This window comes from Drosophila bipectinata, chromosome 4 (genome assembly GCF_030179905.1).
Source record: "Drosophila bipectinata strain 14024-0381.07 chromosome 4, DbipHiC1v2, whole genome shotgun sequence".
In the NCBI taxonomy this organism is placed as follows: Eukaryota; Metazoa; Arthropoda; class Insecta; order Diptera; family Drosophilidae; genus Drosophila; species Drosophila bipectinata.
This window is the reverse complement of record NC_091740.1, coordinates 13,604,430-13,624,104: the sequence shown is the minus strand read 5'-3', so window position 1 is coordinate 13,624,104 and position 19,675 is coordinate 13,604,430. Positions and strand designations below refer to the sequence as shown.

The 19,675-nt window shown below is 32.0% G+C and overlaps 1 protein-coding gene across 4 annotated transcripts in view; it reads right to left on the bottom strand.

Moving 5' to 3' along the window:
* The window catches only part of dati (zinc finger protein datilografo), a 65,767-nt gene extending 51,660 nt beyond the window's left edge, over positions 1-14,107 (bottom strand). The window contains exons 1-4 of one of the 4 annotated variants that reach the window (XM_043213332.2): positions 13,754-14,107; positions 11,647-12,709; positions 9,092-9,169; positions 3,546-3,834 (exon numbers count right to left, since the gene is read on the bottom strand). In XM_043213332.2, the coding sequence (XP_043069267.1) occupies positions 3,546-3,834; positions 9,092-9,169; positions 11,647-12,537 (1,258 nt within the window). In that variant the 5' untranslated portion in view covers positions 12,538-12,709; positions 13,754-14,107. Of the gene's footprint in view, positions 1-3,545; positions 3,835-9,091; positions 9,170-9,692; positions 10,274-11,646; positions 12,710-13,753 lie in introns of those variants that run through there. The other 3 variants (XM_043213336.2, XM_043213334.2, XM_043213335.2) reach the window with 3 other exon arrangements.
* Between the last annotated feature and the right edge of the window lie 5,568 nt (positions 14,108-19,675).

The window sequence follows — 19,675 nt, the reverse complement described above, 5'->3', positions numbered from 1 at the left end:
AACATAGTTTTCTCCATAGAAAATATAGATGGAGAAGCGTAGTTTTTCATTTGTTTAAGAACTGTTTCTAGAAAATCTTTCTTTAAAAGAAGTGCCCATTCCAACTTCTGAATTAACGAAAAATGAAATAAAAATCTTCGTTTTTTTCGCTCAGTGAATTCTCTGCTCTCATTATTTTTCTCTGCTACGTATACACTAAAATTTTAAAAATGTGTGCGTTTTGCCCCCCACTTCACTATAGGAAATTTGACCACTTTTTCTGGCCAAAAACCATTTTTTGAAAGTTAAAGGATTTAAATAATTTTAATTGCATATCATTCACAATAGATACATTTTTGATGTTGCATACCAGAAATTTTCATAGATGGCGCCACTGCGAAGAAATCAGCTGTAAAAAACAGCTGTTGATGTTAAAATTTAAATGAGCTAAGAATTTGCGATTTTTTGGTGTGATTTTAAAAACGCGAATACTGAAAATGTTATGGACAAAATCAAAAGGTTTGAAATGAATACTTTTTAATGTGGTTTGTATTATGTTTTTGTGTATGTAAAGTGTCCAAAAAACTGGTGTTGTTTTTTTAATAAAGTGAAAATGTAAGTAGCCTAGCAAAAGAAATTTTTAGAAATAAATCACATTTTTAAAAAGAGATTTAAACTAAGTCAAATCGTGTCAAACATTGTAATTTAGTCCATGTTGTAGATTGTTTAATTTTCTTCATACGAGTGAAATATGAACATGCGCTTCTATGCGCTTTCGAAGAAATACATAATTTAAGGAGGCAACCTCAAAACCATGAATGTGAATCTGTTAGCTGTGAGACTAGTGGAAAACCGATTTAAAATTACAAAAATAAAAGATATTGAATTAAAAAAACTACACCTACTTTTCCAAAAGAAAAGTGGCTTTATAAAACACTAAAAAAGAACCAAATTGAAATATCTTGCTTAGTTCTACAGTTAGCATGTTATTTTTAAATAGGGCACCCACAATTTTTTCAAATCTGAGTTCTTTTGACCATATAAACTTAAATCAAAAATCAAAAACTAAATATCTTGCTTAGTTTTTGAGTTAGAATGTGTTTCTTAAAAAGTTGGCGGTGACACGCCCACATTTTTTTTAAATCTTAAATCTTTTGACCATGTGAACTCAAATCAAAAATTATAACTTAAATATCTTGTTTCGTTCTTGAGATATTATTTTTGGCCAGAAAAAGTGATCATATTTCCTATAGTGCAAAATATGAACTCTCTAACTCAGCTCTCAAACATGAGAGCTAATTTTGGCAAAATAATACGACATACTAAATTTCGTAAGGATCGGCCGACTATATCCTATAGCTGCCATATAACTTAACGATCGGAAATGTTATTTGGTAAAAATACCAACTTTTGTATTTTCGAAGATAGAAGCTTGGTCTTTTTTTTAGATTTTGTATCGTAATAGATTGGTTATATTATGATATTCTTATAATCTTCGGCCAACTACATCAGATTTTTGTCATATCCGGTTTTAGCTGCAAGGGAATATCAACTTCGACTCCGCCCGAAGTTAGCTTTCCTCTCTTGCTTATGAATGCTTTTATTGGCCGATCCTTATGAAATTTGGTACGTCGCATTATCTTGACAAAAATATAATACTAGTGCATATAACCCGTTCAACTCTAAAAACATAAACGTTATGGCATTTTCGATCAATCAGATATACATATGGCAGCTATACGGATAGCTATATATGGATATAGTCCGCGGATCTCGGCCATTCCGACTTAAATACTGCGTGCAAAGGAAAGAAGGGTGTGGTAGCTTTAAAGTCGATAGCTTTAAAACTGAGAGCCTAGTTCGCATAGAAAGAGACATACGGACAGACAGACGGACGGACGGACCGACATGATTATATCAAGTGTATAAAAATATTTTGGAGACTCCAGTGTAGTGATTAGTGAATTAGTGATTAGTAGCTCAAATTAAGTGAATTAAATCATTTCACATTTACCAAAAATTGTCCAAAACTGATAGACTTTTGGAAAATGTTTTGATAAAAATTATATATTTAGAGCAGTGGGGGCAAAACGCACACATGTTTAAAACTTGAGTTTAGCTCCAAAAAACAATGAGAGCAGAGCATTCACTGAGCGAAAAAACGTAGTGTTTATTTAATTTTTCGTTTATTCAAAAGTAGGTATAATGCCCATTCGTTGCGAAAATAGTGTATTTTATTTTAAAGAAAAATTTTCTATCAACAGTTCTTAAACAAATATATTTGCCTATAGAAAAAACTCGTTCCAACCCAATTTCTTGAAAAAAAAATTTTCTTACAGGAAACACTTTTTTTTAAGTTTTGGCCGGCAAATGAGGCAAACTGGGAGTTTCTAAAAAAAGTTTACCGTGGACCGAAAGCGCTGCGGCAGAATTTCCGACCCTATACACGCGTGATTTGACACATGACTCATTCAAATCAGACGCGCACTGAAAATTGCTTATTCTGCGGTATGCATAGTGTGTTTTAGCGTATGCTAAGACTTGCGGTGACACGGGTGACAATGGACTGTTGTCCACAGTGATACAAGAAATTCGAAAAATATGCGCAAATCTGAAATTTAAAATGAGTCTTATATTTTAATTTCAAAATTTTAATTTTTTGCCTATATTGGGTTCAAATCTTTCGGTGTCTATTACCGAATTACTATGTTTCCGTGAGAAACTCTATGACCCCAATACAATGAGAACCTATACAAAGAATAAATCAAACTTGACGCACCCGAGACGTTTGGTTACCTTATGGTAACTTAGGTAACTTAGGAAACTCTTAGGTAACTTTTTTGGGTGTTTCGTTTAGTTGGTTTCGAGGTATCACTTAAAGTGAAACCACACAGGAATCATAAAAAGTTATTGATTTTTAGTGACCTATTCAAACGCCGAATTTTTCCCAGATCCAGATCTAAGGGTAACCAGAAATATAATTATTCGCTACAAGAAGATAACTAACCACATATGTATATTTTTCGCGGTGAAGATTATTTTGAAGACTTTTGCACTCTACGAGGACCAAATATAAAAACGTTGTAATATAAAAATCAAGAGCAATGTGTGATATTTCAAAGGCTTGGAACCCTTTTTGAAGATATTAAGCTAGGTGTGGTCTTGAAACTCTTTGTGGCAACAACTTGGAAACGTATAAAAAAGTAAAATTGTATAAAAAACAAGAGCAGAAGTTTATATATAAACCTATAAACCTCAATCCTATATCCGATTAGAAAATTTCATTAAAATAATTTTTTATCGTTGTTGTGCCCAAAACTTTCACCGTATGGGTCAATAATTAAGTTGTCTACCTCTTTATTAAAAGGTCATGGATTCGATTGGCAGCAGAAGTATCTGGTTTAGAGTTACATTTTGTTAACTTAGATTGTTTCAAAACATTTTGAACCTATTTTATTTTCTCAGGTGGGATTTATTTCATTTGATTTAAATCTCTTCGATAACCACTATTTACCAATAACTAAATTGTGAATTTGAACTGAATATCGAATATCAAATTTACTTACCCGTGTGCAAGCGCGTGTGCTGTTGAACATGTGACAGTTGCTTAAATCTACGATCACAATAGGAGCATTTATATGGTTTCTCGCCAGTATGTACCCGAATGTGTTGGACGAGCTGGTGATTACTTGAAAAACTCTTCATGCATTGCTGACACTGGTGTGGCTTAGTGTCTGTGCATGGCGTGACATTACCACCAACTAAGTTAGACGCTACAGTAACGCTTTGGGTCCCTAGGCCAACCCGGGGAATCTGCTGCTGAATTTGCTGCATGGCGCTTTTGTGCATAAAAAGCTGTAATTTTAAAAAATACGTTAAAAATATATGCGATTTTATTTTTGCTGTTTCCTTTTTACTTTCCAGTCTCAAAAACCCATTTATTTTTTAATGACACACTGGCGTAGCTGGTATATTTGCTGGATGTATTTATAGATTTTTAGATCTTTACCTGTTACTTTCCCAGTATAGTTTTTGTAAAGCTTTTTTAAGTTTAATTGAAAAGTGTGTACCTTTGCATGTTCTACAAGCGCAAAACATGTCAGCAAAATTAAAACTTTTTATAAAAATAAAAAAATAAAGAATCAAATATTTTTATTAAAAAAAATTCTTTGAGGCATTTTAAATGCTTTCAATGTTTTTTTAATGATAAATTTCGAGGTAATACTTTTTTTTGCTGATTATTAATAAGTTTTATTAAGGGCAAAAAATAGGCAGCGTCAGAAATATACTTAAAAATAATGATAATCATACATAAATAATTCAATGTTTATAGAATTAAATAAAAAAATTATATCAATAGCTTATACAATAATAGACTGACTTGACAGATAATAGGCAAGGCTTTTATATATAGCGCAGGATATATCGACAAGACTATTCTTCCTTAGGTAATTGTAAAGCACACAAATATTTTATGAACTATAGAAAACTGTAGTACACTAAACTATAATATAAATATGTATTTATATTTATACTATAGAAAATAAGACCACTTTTTCTGGCCAAATTCAAACTTTTAGAAACAAAGCAAAATATTTCAGTTCGGTTTTTGTTATAATTTTTTTTAAAGCCTTACAGCCTTATTCTAATTAAATGTCGCTTTTATTTTACTTTTTTATTTTCACTTTCACCACACACGCTTGTTTTGGGTGACCTAAAAATGCCAACAATCTTGCCAGTGTGTTCCAAGTGAAGTAATGAAACTTCACTTTTCTGTGAAAAGTTCGATTGATCCATAAGAAGTGTTGAATTTCTTACTAAACTGCATTTAAAAATAAAATACTTTCTTAATTGGTAAAATTGAGATTTTTTTAAAGCACTAAGGAAATGACTTGTCTTTTATACTGTAGGCTTAATAATATCAGAGTGATTAATCCATTAGTTTTAATAAAACTTATACCCCAAGCTATTTTGTCTTAGCTAAACAACTCTTAAAAACAACCAAAAAAATAAAAAAAAATTAAAAAAATTTTACATATAAATGAAGAGTTTAAAATTATGTGCATATATACTTTAGTTATTTTATATTAGCCAAAATTTAAAAAAACGATCTTATTTGTGTCTTGTATATTATTATTTTTATCGAATTCTTACAAAGTCCATATAACAGTGAAAATTAAAAATTTTTTTTGTTCAATTAAGCAGAAAAATACGAGTTGTCTTTAAAATGGGTTAGTTTACTTTAAAAGCCATAAAGAATCGATATAGGACAAAGATTTCCAACAGTCTTACAGGTAACAGATTCACATTAGCTTTTAATCGAGATTGCCTCGTAATATATGAATTTCTTCAAAAATATAAGTATATAAGTGTAAGTGTAAGTGTATAAGTATATCGTGCAAACGATCAGAAATTACCAAAAATTACCCAACGATCAGAAATTACCAATGACCCAACTATGTTTTTGAGAATAGAAGGTTGGAATTCCAAAGAATTCTATTTTTATACAATTGATTCGGCCTACCGAATTTCATAAAGTTAAAGCATTTTCGATCAATTAGTTATATGGAAGCTATAGGATATAGTCGGCCGATACCGGCCGTTCCGACATATATACTGCGTGCAAAGAAAGAAGGGTGTGTGCAAAGTTTCAAGGCGATAGCTTTAAACCTGAGAGACCAGTTTGCGTAGACTCATATCAACTCAGGAGGTGATCCTGATCAAGAATATATATGTAAATATACTTTATAGGGTCGGAGGTGTCTCCTTCACTGCGTTGTACACTTTTGACCAAAATTATAATCCCTATGCAAGGGTATAAAAATTGTTGATTTTAACAAACGGCTTGAGTTGTTTTGGTGCAAACCTGCCCTGATTTCAATGAATCAATCAATGGATTGTTGTATTTATGATTGTATTTATTTATTTTTAATTTATTTATTATCTTCTATTACTATGTGAACATCCGAATTATTCTTAAAGGTATTTTAGAACCCTATAAACTTAAACTTTTCTGTTTGGCGTAGAGCTGTGTATGTACTTACATACGCATGTATGTATGTACATAGTCTACGATAGGAAAACAGTTGCCGCATATTATTACCCTTACGTTGGTTGGTCAGTCAGAAATATTCGACTTCCACCAAAGCAATGCCTCAAATCGTTTTGCGACTGACACTCGGTTTCTGGCCGAGGTAGAGTGCACTTTTTATTCACTTGTAGCTTTTAGTCCACAAAGCCCATTTTTGTTAGTATATGGGCTGTAGGGGCGATATCTACCACTGTTTACGTATTTTCCCCTTTCAATCCTTGTAAAGTACAAAGGCGCACAAGCATTACTGGCAGCTGTGCCCAGAAATGGCCAACAGCACTTGCGAATCAAAATCAATAGAAATATCAACAATAATAAGGAAGTCTTAAACAGCAAGTGGGATTTTTTTGTTTACTTTAATAACAGGAAAAGTATGGAAAAAATGTTTAAAGAAATATATATTTACAAAGTTATGTTAAGTTATGTACGTATTAAAAGCTATCAGCAGATACCAAGGTGCCTTATTGCGTTATATATGTATCATTTTTGAAACTTGATACCTATGGTATCCACTCAAATTTAATTTGTGTCAAAAATTTTCCACGTCCATTCACGCATATATAAATTAATTAAGTTTTTGAAAAATTGTGAAAAAAAAAATTCCAAACTATTCTAATACGTAATCTATACCTACAAATCAAAATTTAGCCAAATCAACACTTTTAGTGGTGTAATTGTGTTTTTATTCTGCATTTCTTTCTGCTATATTTTTGCAGTTGTTATTTGCAAAGCACAAAAATATTATAATAATTACAATATTATGTATATTACACAATATTTATAATGGATTTTTGATTTGGTATACAGGAAGTTAAAGGCGTGGCTTCGTTATGTTTTTTTTATTGTAACCTCGTCATGTTTTTGACGAAATAAATACAACAATGCCTTTTTAACATGCATATAGTATAAAACTTCTAGAAGATAAAATTTCGTTTTGACCTGTTTTACAATCTTGGATTGGAATCAACAGCCGTGCGAAAACAAGTAAATCCGTCCAAAGGCTTTTAGCTGTTGTCCTGTGTAATCAATTTTTTCAGACTCCAGTTATACTATATAATTTGGCTCAAAAGTGTGCATCGAAGTAAAGGAGACATCTCCAACTCTATAACAACACTATATCCCATAGCTGTCATATAACTGTGCCATATGTAATATAACGATCCAAAATGTGCCAAGTTTAATATTTTGGAAGAAAGAAGCTTGGGACTTTTTTTAATTGTGTATTTTAAAAAATGGTGTTTCTCATGAAATGATCTTAAGGATCAACCAAGTTTGTCCGCTATTTGCGATATATATCCGATCCCAAATGAAAGGGTATATCAACTTCCGCTCCACCCGAATTCCGCTTTCCCTTCTTGTTGGCAGCCGATTTGACTAAATTTTCAGATATAAATTAACTGTGGCATCTGAGGCATACTTTTTTGGCATCAAGAGTTTTTCAAAATAAATTTTTGTACTGGCGCTACAAAAAAATGCAATTTGTGAGGGCATGGGCTTGGGCAAAATTTAAAACTAACTCGAACTGCAAGGGTATTATAGGAGTCTCCATGCCAAATCCTATAGCTCCATCTTTTATAGACTATTACGGACACGTCTATATCGACTATGCCGTTAATGCTGATCACGACTATATTAACTATATAGGGTGGGAGATTATTCCTTCTCTATATTCACACAAATACAATACAAGTTCCGTGAAGAATACTACAAGAAAATTCTTAACGAATTTAGTGATTAAAAATTTGTTTCCCATTTTACGTCTTTTTTAAAAATTATAAAATTTATCTGGACGCTTGGACTATGTCATTCTTAGAGAAAAAATTAGACGGGTTTTTAAGGGAAGGCTTAAAATATATTAGGAATGAGATAGCGACTGAGGTTTGGCTCTACTACGGTGGAAAAAATAAGAAAAATTAAGGTCTCCTTAAGAATTGTTAATATTTTTTCTTTTGATTTTCTCCCCCTTTTTTATGATTTATATGATTCAATAGGTTTCAACATGTATTTGTCCGTGAATAAATTTTTTTTCTTCTGGGACGAACATAACCAATATAAAAAGAGGGATGGACTTGGGTTCAGGGTCATACATGTATACAAGTTAGGGGTAACTGGAGGCGGCAACCAACGTGTGGAAGAGAAAAAAAATGGCAGAAAAAAACGTGCTTTAGTTTCAGTTTACCAATACAATAAAACGAAATAAATTTTCGTTTTTACATGATAATTTCCACCAGTTATCTTTTTACATGAAAACTTAAAACAGATATATATATAAATATATATATATTTTTAAAGGCACAAATTTTTTAAGTTCTAAAAAAAGTTTTTATAAAAATATATAAAAGTATATTTATACAAAAAAAGTTTAAGTGAAACTGAATAAAAGTTAAATAGTTTAAATAATTGTTAATAGTTCAAACCAAAACTGACAAAAATAACTTCGAGTTTGTTTTAAGACTAAAAAGTCTTATTGTACTTACAATGGTACATGTTAAGAGCAAAAATATTCAACATTTTGGTTTTTGTACCATTTAACCGTAAGCGAAATATTTACTGATTGTTTTTTTTTATACCGTACAGATTTTAATAAATATTTTCTCAATCTATTATTGCATATCTTCTATTATTAGATTTAAAATTAACAAGTTCTTTAATAAAACAAACAAATGAATATATATATAAAAGCAAAAAATATATTTAATTGATTAATATTTTACAATATTAGAAACAAAAACTAAATATATTGAAGGGAAAAAATATGCGAACTTATATGTAAAAAAAAACTAAAATATAAGTAATACTATATAACTAAAAATATATTGTTAAGCTTTTCGTAACGGTAGTAATATATGCATACAATCATATGTTTGTATTTTATTTATGTATATATAAAATATATCATATATACAAATAATATATACGTATTACATGTGGAGTGCAGTGTTCGGTGTAGTGTTGCTGTATATATGTATGAGTCTTTGACGAGGAAGAGTACTATACACAACGGAACAGATGCCAACTCACTCGTTGCAGGGTTGACCAACATTCTTCAAGGGTGCGTTCGCTGATCGCGGCTGCGCTGCTTGACCGTGATAGTTGAAGCTGAAAAAAATGTTACATTGTAAACAAAAAAAGAACGCTTTTGTTCGGCGGAGCCGATACTTATATATGTATATTGGCTCTTAGTTTTAAAAAAGCTAGTATATTACCCTATCATTCTTCAATTTTCTTGATCGAATTAATTGAAAAAAAACGTTTCTACTGACTAAAGGACATAATGCGATCGCGGACTGCAGCTAAATTTTAAGCAGAGTGTGGAACAAAAAAATAAAGGTTGTTTATTATAGATTATAGAACATAGAGTTCTTCTAAACAGACAGACTGTTATGATCATGAAAAAATTCTTATTAAAATTATATTTATATTATAAATAAGCATTTAAGAAATAAATATATTAATAACAAAAAATTTTTACATCTGATATCAATGTAAATATACATAATTAAATATATTTCAAAGTAATTCAAAAAAGCGTAAAGCTATTATAAGTTCTTAACATTAATGTGCAAAAATTTTGTAAGCACTAAAATTACTCAAATTTTAGAAAATACAATTAACAAATTACATCGTGCTCCTCTTCACAGTCTAGTGTCATTGTAAAGAAAAACGATATAGCCGATATCAAAACAACAAATTGGAACTGGACGAATACAACACAATTCAGTTATTTATTTAATTCTTTTAACTGGCGGTCAACTTGTTTTTAAAGTTTATTTTTACACGTATCCGAATCATAGTTTCGCGAACATTTGCGGCCAACATAAAAATTGTAAATTTAATGTATCGTTTTCTTGCTTTATCCAAGGAGTTCAAACTGAAACGGAAATAGATGACACCTTTTAACAAATGTAAATAGGCCGACTGAGGAAAATGTCAACATTTAAAATGAATCATGCTATCGCGAATTTTGCGGTCAGGGTTACATAAAAATATATGCACACAACTATATTTAAACATATATGTTAGCTTTTTTTTATTTTAGTTTCATTTAAATTTATTGAAGTCTTTAAAAACGCGGAGGAAATCGGAGCGCACAACCTTACGGGCTGCTGTCCTTTGAACTTCTGTCGTCGTTGGACTTGTGCGCTATCGTCCACAAACGGGACACTGCGTCCGGGCTGGGGGTTCCTTCTTACACTATCCGGTTATTTCGTCATCGTTGCTTCTTCCACTGCCTCTTTCGCAGTTGAGCTTTACGTGTTTCTATATGCTATTATTGTTTTCTTAAAGAAAATAAGCCCGAATGGAGTTATAAAAAGATAGATAGAAAGAAAAAGCTCCCAAATAATGGTATCTTTCGCTCTTGTCTCTCCTTTTCGAATGCATGAAAATGAGGGAGGCCTTTCAAGGCAAGCTGAAGCAACGGCAGCCGCTGGTAGAGAAATGTCTAGAGTAAAATCCTCGGTCTGTCTTGCGTCTTATGTCTGTGTAAGTTCTAAATGGAACCCACAAACCCCGCTCCATCCCATTCCATTGCCTTTTGTATATGAGCCAGAAATTCAACACACAAACATGTTTAAAAGAAGAGTTCAAAAATATTAATAAGAAGAAAATATAAGGGATACTTAAAGAAAAACCATAGTAAAAAAGCTAAGCAGAAGATTCAACTCCTTGCTTTATTGCTATCCCTTTCTTTTATCTCTCATTTATTATCTATCACATTATCTGGATATTTTTTCTCTGTCTATCTTATTAGATGTTTCTTTCACTCTCTCCAAGTATCACACAGATTTCCCCTGGCTTGTTTTAGCACTGTTGTTCATTTTTGGTATAGTTCAAAAGAAGTACTAAGGAGAGAATAGTCGTGCGATATTGAGACCAACTTTTAGGTGATTAGCGCCCGCTCGCTCACAAGCATCTGGCAAATTTCCCTTATATGCCTGGGGTTGATAATTTCCTTTATTGGCAGGGGTTGGAAATTTCCCTAATTGGGAGGGGTTGAAATACTCTTAAAAAAAAACAAAGACGAAGTTTTAGAACAACACAACAGAAGTTGACTCTCTTTCAGTGAGTTATAGCAATAAAATAGGAACAGTGTACTGACAAAAAACCCGATATCCATACATATCGCTTTAAAAGTATCGTTTAGAAATGGTGAGGTGAAAATTTTCAAGGACATAAGAGATGTATTATATGCATATTAAATCAAAATTGGAAATAGATACAAAGGCATTCTATTATTCACTTTGCTGTTCTGTTCTACTGTCACTTTTAAACAAAATTAGGGTATATAAATACTTATATTTTTCCTACATAGAATATTATTATTACATCCCAAGAAAGAAAGAAATATATTTCATAGTTGGGTATGTATTTATATACAATCCTTATGCTTTGTATTCCTTTTATTTAAGTATACTTATAAGGGACCTATTAGAGACAGATAAGGTATATTTTGATTAAAAAAAAAAAATCATTTATTATTAAGCTTTATTTTCTTAAAAATCTGCTACATTTAAAAAACAAAAAAAAAAAATGTTTGTTTAAAAAATATATTTATCAAAAATAAACTTTAATACCTGAATTTCGTTGGCCATTTTTTCGTTATTGTACTTAATCTCGGGCGTTGAGCTGCCGCCAGACGTCGAAACTGAATGCTGGGGCGATTGGTGGCCTTGTGACAGTGTTTTGTTAAGCCCCCCAACTCCTGTCCCGGAATGTGTTCCCAGTTCCAAGACTCTTCCATGTACCGGACTTAAAGGCTGCCCATGTGGCGGCTGCATGCCTCCAATAGATTCTAACTGAGCTCGAGGATGTGATTGTGACTTGGTGGTGGCGGAACCCATGGTAATGGGAACATCTTCCGTTGCATCGGAGGCTGCTTCACAACCAACGTTAAAAAATTCTGCCCCATATGCCTGCTGCAGCTGACTCTGAGTATTTTGCTGGTGACTACTGTCAAGTGAATGATGGATAGAAGGTTTAAAATCCAAATCCTGCTTAGACTTGATCACTCCTAAGGTGTTTCTTGTTGTGCTGGGTAGTATAGGTATCGTTTGGTCTCCAAGTGTGGTAATGTTTTTTTGAAAGGTTGTAGATTTAAGGTGTGCCGCAGCAGCAGCAGCTGCCGCAGCATTAAGCAGTAGTTGATGATTGCTTAGCTGCGCCGATGGATGTTGGGTCGGTTGTTGCGATCCTCTTAAAGATTCATTGTTCAATATCTGTGAACCCACTTGCAGCCCTGAACTGCAGTTAGATTCCTGATTCCCAGCCGATACTGGAAGTGGTGGCGGATTGGTTGCGATGGTACTGCCAACAGAAGATGCACTCGGCACTTCCTTGTCTCCTACATGTACATCCGATAGTTTTTGAAGGATGTGCGGCTGATTCGATGGTATATTATATTGTTGAAGCGCAGTTTGAATTCCGAATGGTGCGCGAGCTTGTTGCCAGAAGTCCGCTGCATCCATTTTATTAATCTTAGCTAGTCTGATTGGGAAACCTTATATATCTATCTTTAAACTGATATGCCTTTCCACAGATTTTTCATAAAACCTTATGATTTTAGTCTTTCACCCAGTTTTGAGTTTCCCTTTGAAGTAATTTATTGTATGAAAAAAGCATCTGTTTCATCATGTAACACTGCCTGTAAAAAAAGATTTTGTCGTTAAAATAAAAAAATATTTTTGTTACTTTTATTGAATTTATTTTTATAGAAGCATAAGGTCTAGCAAGTGGCGGAGCTTATATAGACTCTAAGTCAAAAGTCTTAACACATAATGTACATGTATGTATGTGTATAAGGCACATAATCTCAGCTAAGAAGAAATATCTTTCATTTTTACAACATATATTATTTAACCTGCAGAGGGATTTCCGACCGTAACAGGGGATTATATTTTAATATGGAAATGACTCAACTTTTGTGTTTTAGTAGAAGGAAGCTACGGATTTTTTCATAATTATTAATAATTAATAAAAATTAATAAAATTCCAAAAAGGTCTTAAAGTAAAAACACCTAGGAGCAGAAATGTTTTTACTGATTTTTTCAAGGTCAAGAAACAAACTTTCAATATGTTCGTCAAACGTGCATGATTTTGTATCGCAGAGAAGAATTTTCACTATCAAAAATAACATTATTAAAAGAAAACCCCTTTGTTAACGAACAGATATTTTTTTCAGAAAAAAAAAAAATTAATTTTTGAAATGTTACCTAATTTCTAAAATAATATTTATACAATGTTTACAAAATGAATATTTTTTTTTAACTTTTTAGAATTTAAAATTGACGATATAAACATGTTTTTTGTTGTTGTATACGTAATGTGTACAGTGGTGCTTAAGCCAGACTGTTTTCTTAACAAATTTTTTGAAAATATTTATTTCGACGTGAAATTTTTTACATTTTGCGGATCACAGTAAAAAATTACAAGTAGGAATTCGGGGGATCCAAAAAAATTGACAAAATTTCAAAAAGGAGCATTGCGATCTGCTCATGTACTTAAGCCACCTTAAGCTTTAATCGTCAAACTTGTGATTTTTCCGGGAAAGTTGTGCTAGTTATTTTCTAAACTAAAATATTGAATACTAAATACGTTTCCCAAAACAATTTGATCGCTATGGCTAAAAAAAAACAGGGACAGAGATTAACAATTTATCTGAAGAATATGACGATAATTTGCCACTTGCCTGGATATTTTAACAGGACAACGACCCGAAACACACCAGCAAGATAGTCAAGTCGTGGCTTAGCCAAGAGACAATCAATGTTTTGCAATGGCTACCGCAGAGCCCCGACTTGAACCCTATAGAGAACTTGTGGGGAATCCTTAAACAAGTCGTTGGCCAAAAAAACCAGCAAATAAAAACGATTTGTAGCAAATTTTGCAAGAAGAGTGGAAGAAAATCACACCTCAACAGTTCGCACGTCTTGTGGGTTCAGTGTCAAAGCGTTGCTCCGCTGTTCTTAAGCAGAAAGGTAATCCCACTCAATATTAAGATAAAATTTATTAAAATTATAAGGAAGTTTTTCGTTGAATATATATTTTTATAACTTGGTTATTCTTATATTAGAACACTCATATATAGAACTTATGTGACACAAATAACACAGTGCGACAAAAAAAAAATTTTTGGAGGAACTTTTGAAGAGACCTAGTAGAAATTGTTTATTAGGTCGAATATAGTATAAACCAGTATTTGAAATTTTTCTAACACCCTCAAAATCTTGATTTATTTAGAAAAAACCGTTTTTCGGGACTTTTTTGCTCTTAAAAATTCCTAAGCGCGTAATTTTAAACCGATTTTAAAATTGTTAACGTTTTTTAATAGTTGAATGTTGTAGCTTTTGAAAAAAATAGATCATTAATTTATTACCACAAAAAGGATAACATTTTTACGCAAGAAACTGACGTTTTTGAATTTTAGTCGTGTTTTTCGGACTTTGACTCCATTTTTTTGGTACAACTTCCAAGAAATGGTATTCAATGTTGTACACATATCAATGTTGTCTCGGTAATTTTGAATAAAACGAGACCAATTTCATAAAGAAATTATAAAAATTGTTGAAGTTATAACGCTTTTCCCAAAACAAGTCAGAGCAATTTTACTAGCGTTCCGGAGTAATAGTGTGCCCTTCCATTTCGCTCATTCCTTTCTTTTACACACTTTTACTCGGGAGCGGAAGAATTGATAGATATCATGCAGTACAAAAACCGGTTATATATCGCAAAAATCGGATATAGTTGGCCGATCATTATGAGAATATCATAAAATAACCAACTTATAACACTACAAAAATTAAAAAGTCCCAAACTTCTATGTTCAAAAAAACCAAAGTTGGTATTTTCACTAAACACCAAATACCATTTCCGATCGTTCAGTTATATGGAAGCTATAGGATATAGTCGGCCGATCTCGTCTGTTCCGACTTATATACTGGGTGGAAAATAAAAGAAGGGTGTGTGCAAAGCTTCAAGTCGATAGCTTTAAAACTGAGAGACTAGTTTGCGTAGAAACAGACAGACGGACAGACTGGCATGCTCATATCAACTCAGGAGGTGATCCTGATCAATAATATATATACTTTATACTATATATACTTTCTCCTTCACTGCGTTGCACACTTTTGGACAAAATTATAATACCCTCTGCAAGGGTATAATTATTACGTGCAAAATAATGTCATTTATTTATTGTTCTATGTTATGTAGGACTTCGTATCCGCCAAAATGAAACTTTAATATTCTTAATGATTTTTCGTCCATTAATTTTATTATATGTTTTATTTTATTTTGTTATTTTATTCTACCTAGAAACATATGCACATATGTACATACATATCCAATCTTAGAATTTAGATATGGAATTTATTTGTTAATTAATCCTGTTTTTCCTTTTTTTAATTATTTAGATCCACTTTTATAAAGGAATTTATAAGTATTTGAATAGTTATATTTGATCATTTATTATTTGTTACATTACTCTTATTTTATAGGACTCTTCACATACTAAATAAAAAGATTTGAACAAAAATTTTCCTGTTGTCATGACCATCAATTTTTAACATTCAAAGACTCTTGAAGCAGATTAAGGTGGATGTCAATAATTTTCTATGCGGCCGCGGATTCTGCCTAAGGCCACAAAAATAGATACGAGACCGGTTAAAAATTTTAGTGGCACGCAGTCTACTATTACAGATAACCTAGCGGAACGCGAGTCATTGAAAAACTAATTGTGCTAACGCTTCTCCCAAGTATAAATATGAACAGAGTTCAGGCACGTCTCGCTTAGAAATAGAACTTGTATACAAAAGTGAAGTCGGCGTGAGCTCGAGACATCGTCCTCGTTGACGACGCAAAGTAAGCCAAACGTCTTCGTTTCTGACCTCACCGCTAAGAACTTCGGCAAAAGGTCTTCGTCAGGTCTTCGTGCCACCAACAGCTACATCTATGCTTCTGTTTTTGCTCTTTCAACATAAACTTACTCTTAGATAACATGGCTCATATGGACTATCAGCAAAATCAGCTGACCATTAAGAAACACATGATCATTTAGTAGGGTTCCTATAAGAATTTATTTATTACAACTGTTTGTAACACTCCTTAAGCAAGCTAAATATATTTTATAGTACACAAAAAGGTAAAATAACTTACCAGTTAAGCAAATAAATAGAATGCGGTTCGTTTGGAGGCTTCAGTATGAAAATTGGCAGCCTTTTGAATATATAGTAAGGGGTTTCTTTGAATTTACACAATATCTTATAATTACACAATATAGTTCAAATGGTTTTGAGAGTCATCTAAACATAAGGCCAGAATAAGGCACACGTTTCGGTCTCGCGACATATTTTCATTTTTAGCCTATTTTTTTTACTTGCAAAGTGTCAGACTTGTCAATTTGAATGATAATTTAGATTTTGATTTTATTCTTTACATTTTTTTAGTCAATCGTACATTTTAGATCACATTTAGTTACCCGAAATAAATATTTATGTTTTCGAAAAAATGTATCACCCTACTATTGCCTTTTTATTTTGGCTGATTTTATATATACAGCCTTGGCTTTCAATTTTGTTTGTAAAATTTACAATTTATAAAAAGTATAATTTTTATTGAATATTCACATGTTTTTAGTTTACTTCCAGTATTCTAAATTGTTTGTTACATGTACAGAAATAAATTTCTTTTCACTGGGGACCCCTTATTATTATGTATATTTCTTAAATAATTCTCGGTACAAAATCTATTTATTATATTTGATATATTTATTTTATTCCAAAAAGAGTATTTTTCTAAAGTCATTTAAAAGTTTTATAGGTTGTTTCTACATATAAAAAAATTTTTTTTTAAGTTTATGAAGGGTAGATAATGATAAACCGACAATAAAAGGTCAAACAAATATATTGATGGATGCTAGCTGTAAGGTATGTGGTATTCAAAACTGTTTGTTCCGGTGTCAGTGTCTTTTATGTAAGTATTCAAAGAATTTATTTTGTTGCTATGTAAAAATGTCCTATAGGGTAATTTATGTATTTTTTTCTACTTCTAAATTTTGTATCTAAATGTACCTTTTTACAATATACTATATTTTTTAGAAGTAGTCTATTTAAATAGACTTTTTGTAAATAAAATCCTCCTAATCATACAATAAATTTAAAGTAATTATATTTTTAATGTCAGCAATTAGATTTATGTTGTTTTAAAATAAAGGTGATTGTTTTTCTCGTGATGACGCAATTTTAAATATTGTTTTGTACTTTTGATTTCAATTTTAATATATGTATATAGTTGTTTATCATATTATTTTTCAAAGTAATTTTTATAAATCCAATGGTGTTTTATCGTTGGTCATTTAGATATTTTAATAAAATTAATTATCGTAGATGTTTTTTGAGGTTTACAGTTGGTGTTATTAAAATTTTAGAATTGTTTTAGAAATGAGAGATTAAGTTGTATCCGTTCTATTGATTTTTAAAATAAATGATGGCATAGTTTATTTTGTTATTTTTGTTAAAAATGATTGCTTTTTAAAACTTTATGGTCTATTGTTTTTTTAAATAATGATGATCTGAAATAAAGAAAAACATTAGTTTTACACTTGGTGGAACATATATATATCATATCACTTATCATTCTCAAACTAAGTTGATTTTGTTTTAATTTATTTTTAATTTCTATATCTTTTATAACACATTTCACCATAACATAAAATTCTATAAGCACATTTGGTAAATAAAAATCCTCCGCGATGTCTGAACGATCCGCAATCGGCTGTTCTACTTCATGGAATATTTCGTTTGTAAAAGCCGCATCCAAAATAATTGAGAATAAAAATCCCCGTCCAGTTTGGAAAGTTGTAGGGTGTTGATAGCATGGGGTATGGGTCAACGGTGTGCCTACTATAAGATAAAAATTGTGTGCGTTAAACAAAATGTGGCAGTGAGGACTCAGGTTCTTGCACTCGCACTGGCGTCTAGCGCCGGCGCTCTTTGCTACTGCAGTTTCTGTTGGCAATGCATTTATGTCAGTACACTGAAAAAAAATCACTAAATCATTTCAAAACATTTCAAGATTAAAACGTTTTTTTTCACGAAAAAGCTGAACAAAATCTTTCGTACCGTTAAAATTTCAACGATTTTTACTTAAATCACAGTTGCTAATGTGGATCCATGTTGAGCCAATAATATGGTCGAAAGACGATCCAAAAAAAATTGAGATTGGTTTTCAATTAAATTGGACTTGGAAAAAAAAAGGTATAGCTCTAACATGAGTTTTATAATTATTTCCCCGTGTAATTGCAGTTGTAGTCGTTGTCGCCATTAATGCCCAAACACGATTCATGCATTGTATATATGTATGCATGTATGTACATATATGGACGAAGTTGTGTGTACAAAATTTGTCTGGCTCGTGCCACGAATCTGATGCGTTTCCGCTGCACCATCCCTTGCACCTCCTACCATTAGGAATTACTCTTACATAGACACTTAAACAGTGCAATGCAACTTTCGTTGCATTCGACGCTGGACGTCGGGTGCGGATGCACTTTCCGCAGTAACAACCCTTATATGACAGCGTCGGCATTGACCATTGCAACCACCCCAATAAACTCATTCCAGATCTTGTCCGGTGGTATAGAAATTTGTGCATGATTTAATGTCTACTTCAAGGCCTCACTGAAATCTCCTGTCCCTACTGCCGGGCAGTTTTCCGTCTTTCTTCCTCGTTTGGCTTTTAAACGAAATTATACATTGGCAGACTCTTTCTGTCTAGCTCATGTTGTTCGCTGTGGATGCATTTCCGGTCGTTGTCACGGTATGTGCATTTAAATACTTATATAAAATTTCAAATGTGTGTGGAAATAAATTAGTACTTGTATTTGCACTGGTACTAGTGGATCCGACAAACTTATGGGTATATACATATTTTTATGTATATCGAGATGTATATAATACTTGCCTAATGAGAACTCAATTGAAGATATAGCGATTTATTGATTTTATGTTAGCTTTCCATCAAATCAAATTGATTTATTTTATGATCTTGAAATTTAAGCTTAAGTACATTAAAAAACAACAGCAAACAAATCAAGTTTGGCAAAGTCGAAATGTCTTCGAAAATATTCTGTAGCTATAATATTACGATAATTCCGATCGATGCAATAAAGAAACGGTTCCGAGATAAATCGTGGATTTTGTGAACCTTTGTCTAATTTTCTAAAAACCCTAAATTGGAATCAGGTATATTAATTCAATATATTTAACATGTATATATGTGCACAAATACAATATAAGACTTGATATGGACTCGAAGAATAAATAGCCACCGTACACTGCTCTACCGTGCATCGTACTGTTCTGAAGTGACAGTCCCGCACAAAAGTGCTGGCACTTTTGCAATTTTATACATTGAATGTTTATTGAATGCAATTAAAATTAGTTTTATGAATCCTGTACATATACTCATCTCTTTCTGCCTTCTAATGAAAAAAAAAAAATTTTTTTAATCGAACCTGTGCATCGAACCTGAATTTCCTTGTGTCGTAGTTCTTTTTTGAGTGATCGTACCTGGCAACTTAGAAGCAGCGCTCCACAGTCGAGGTAATGA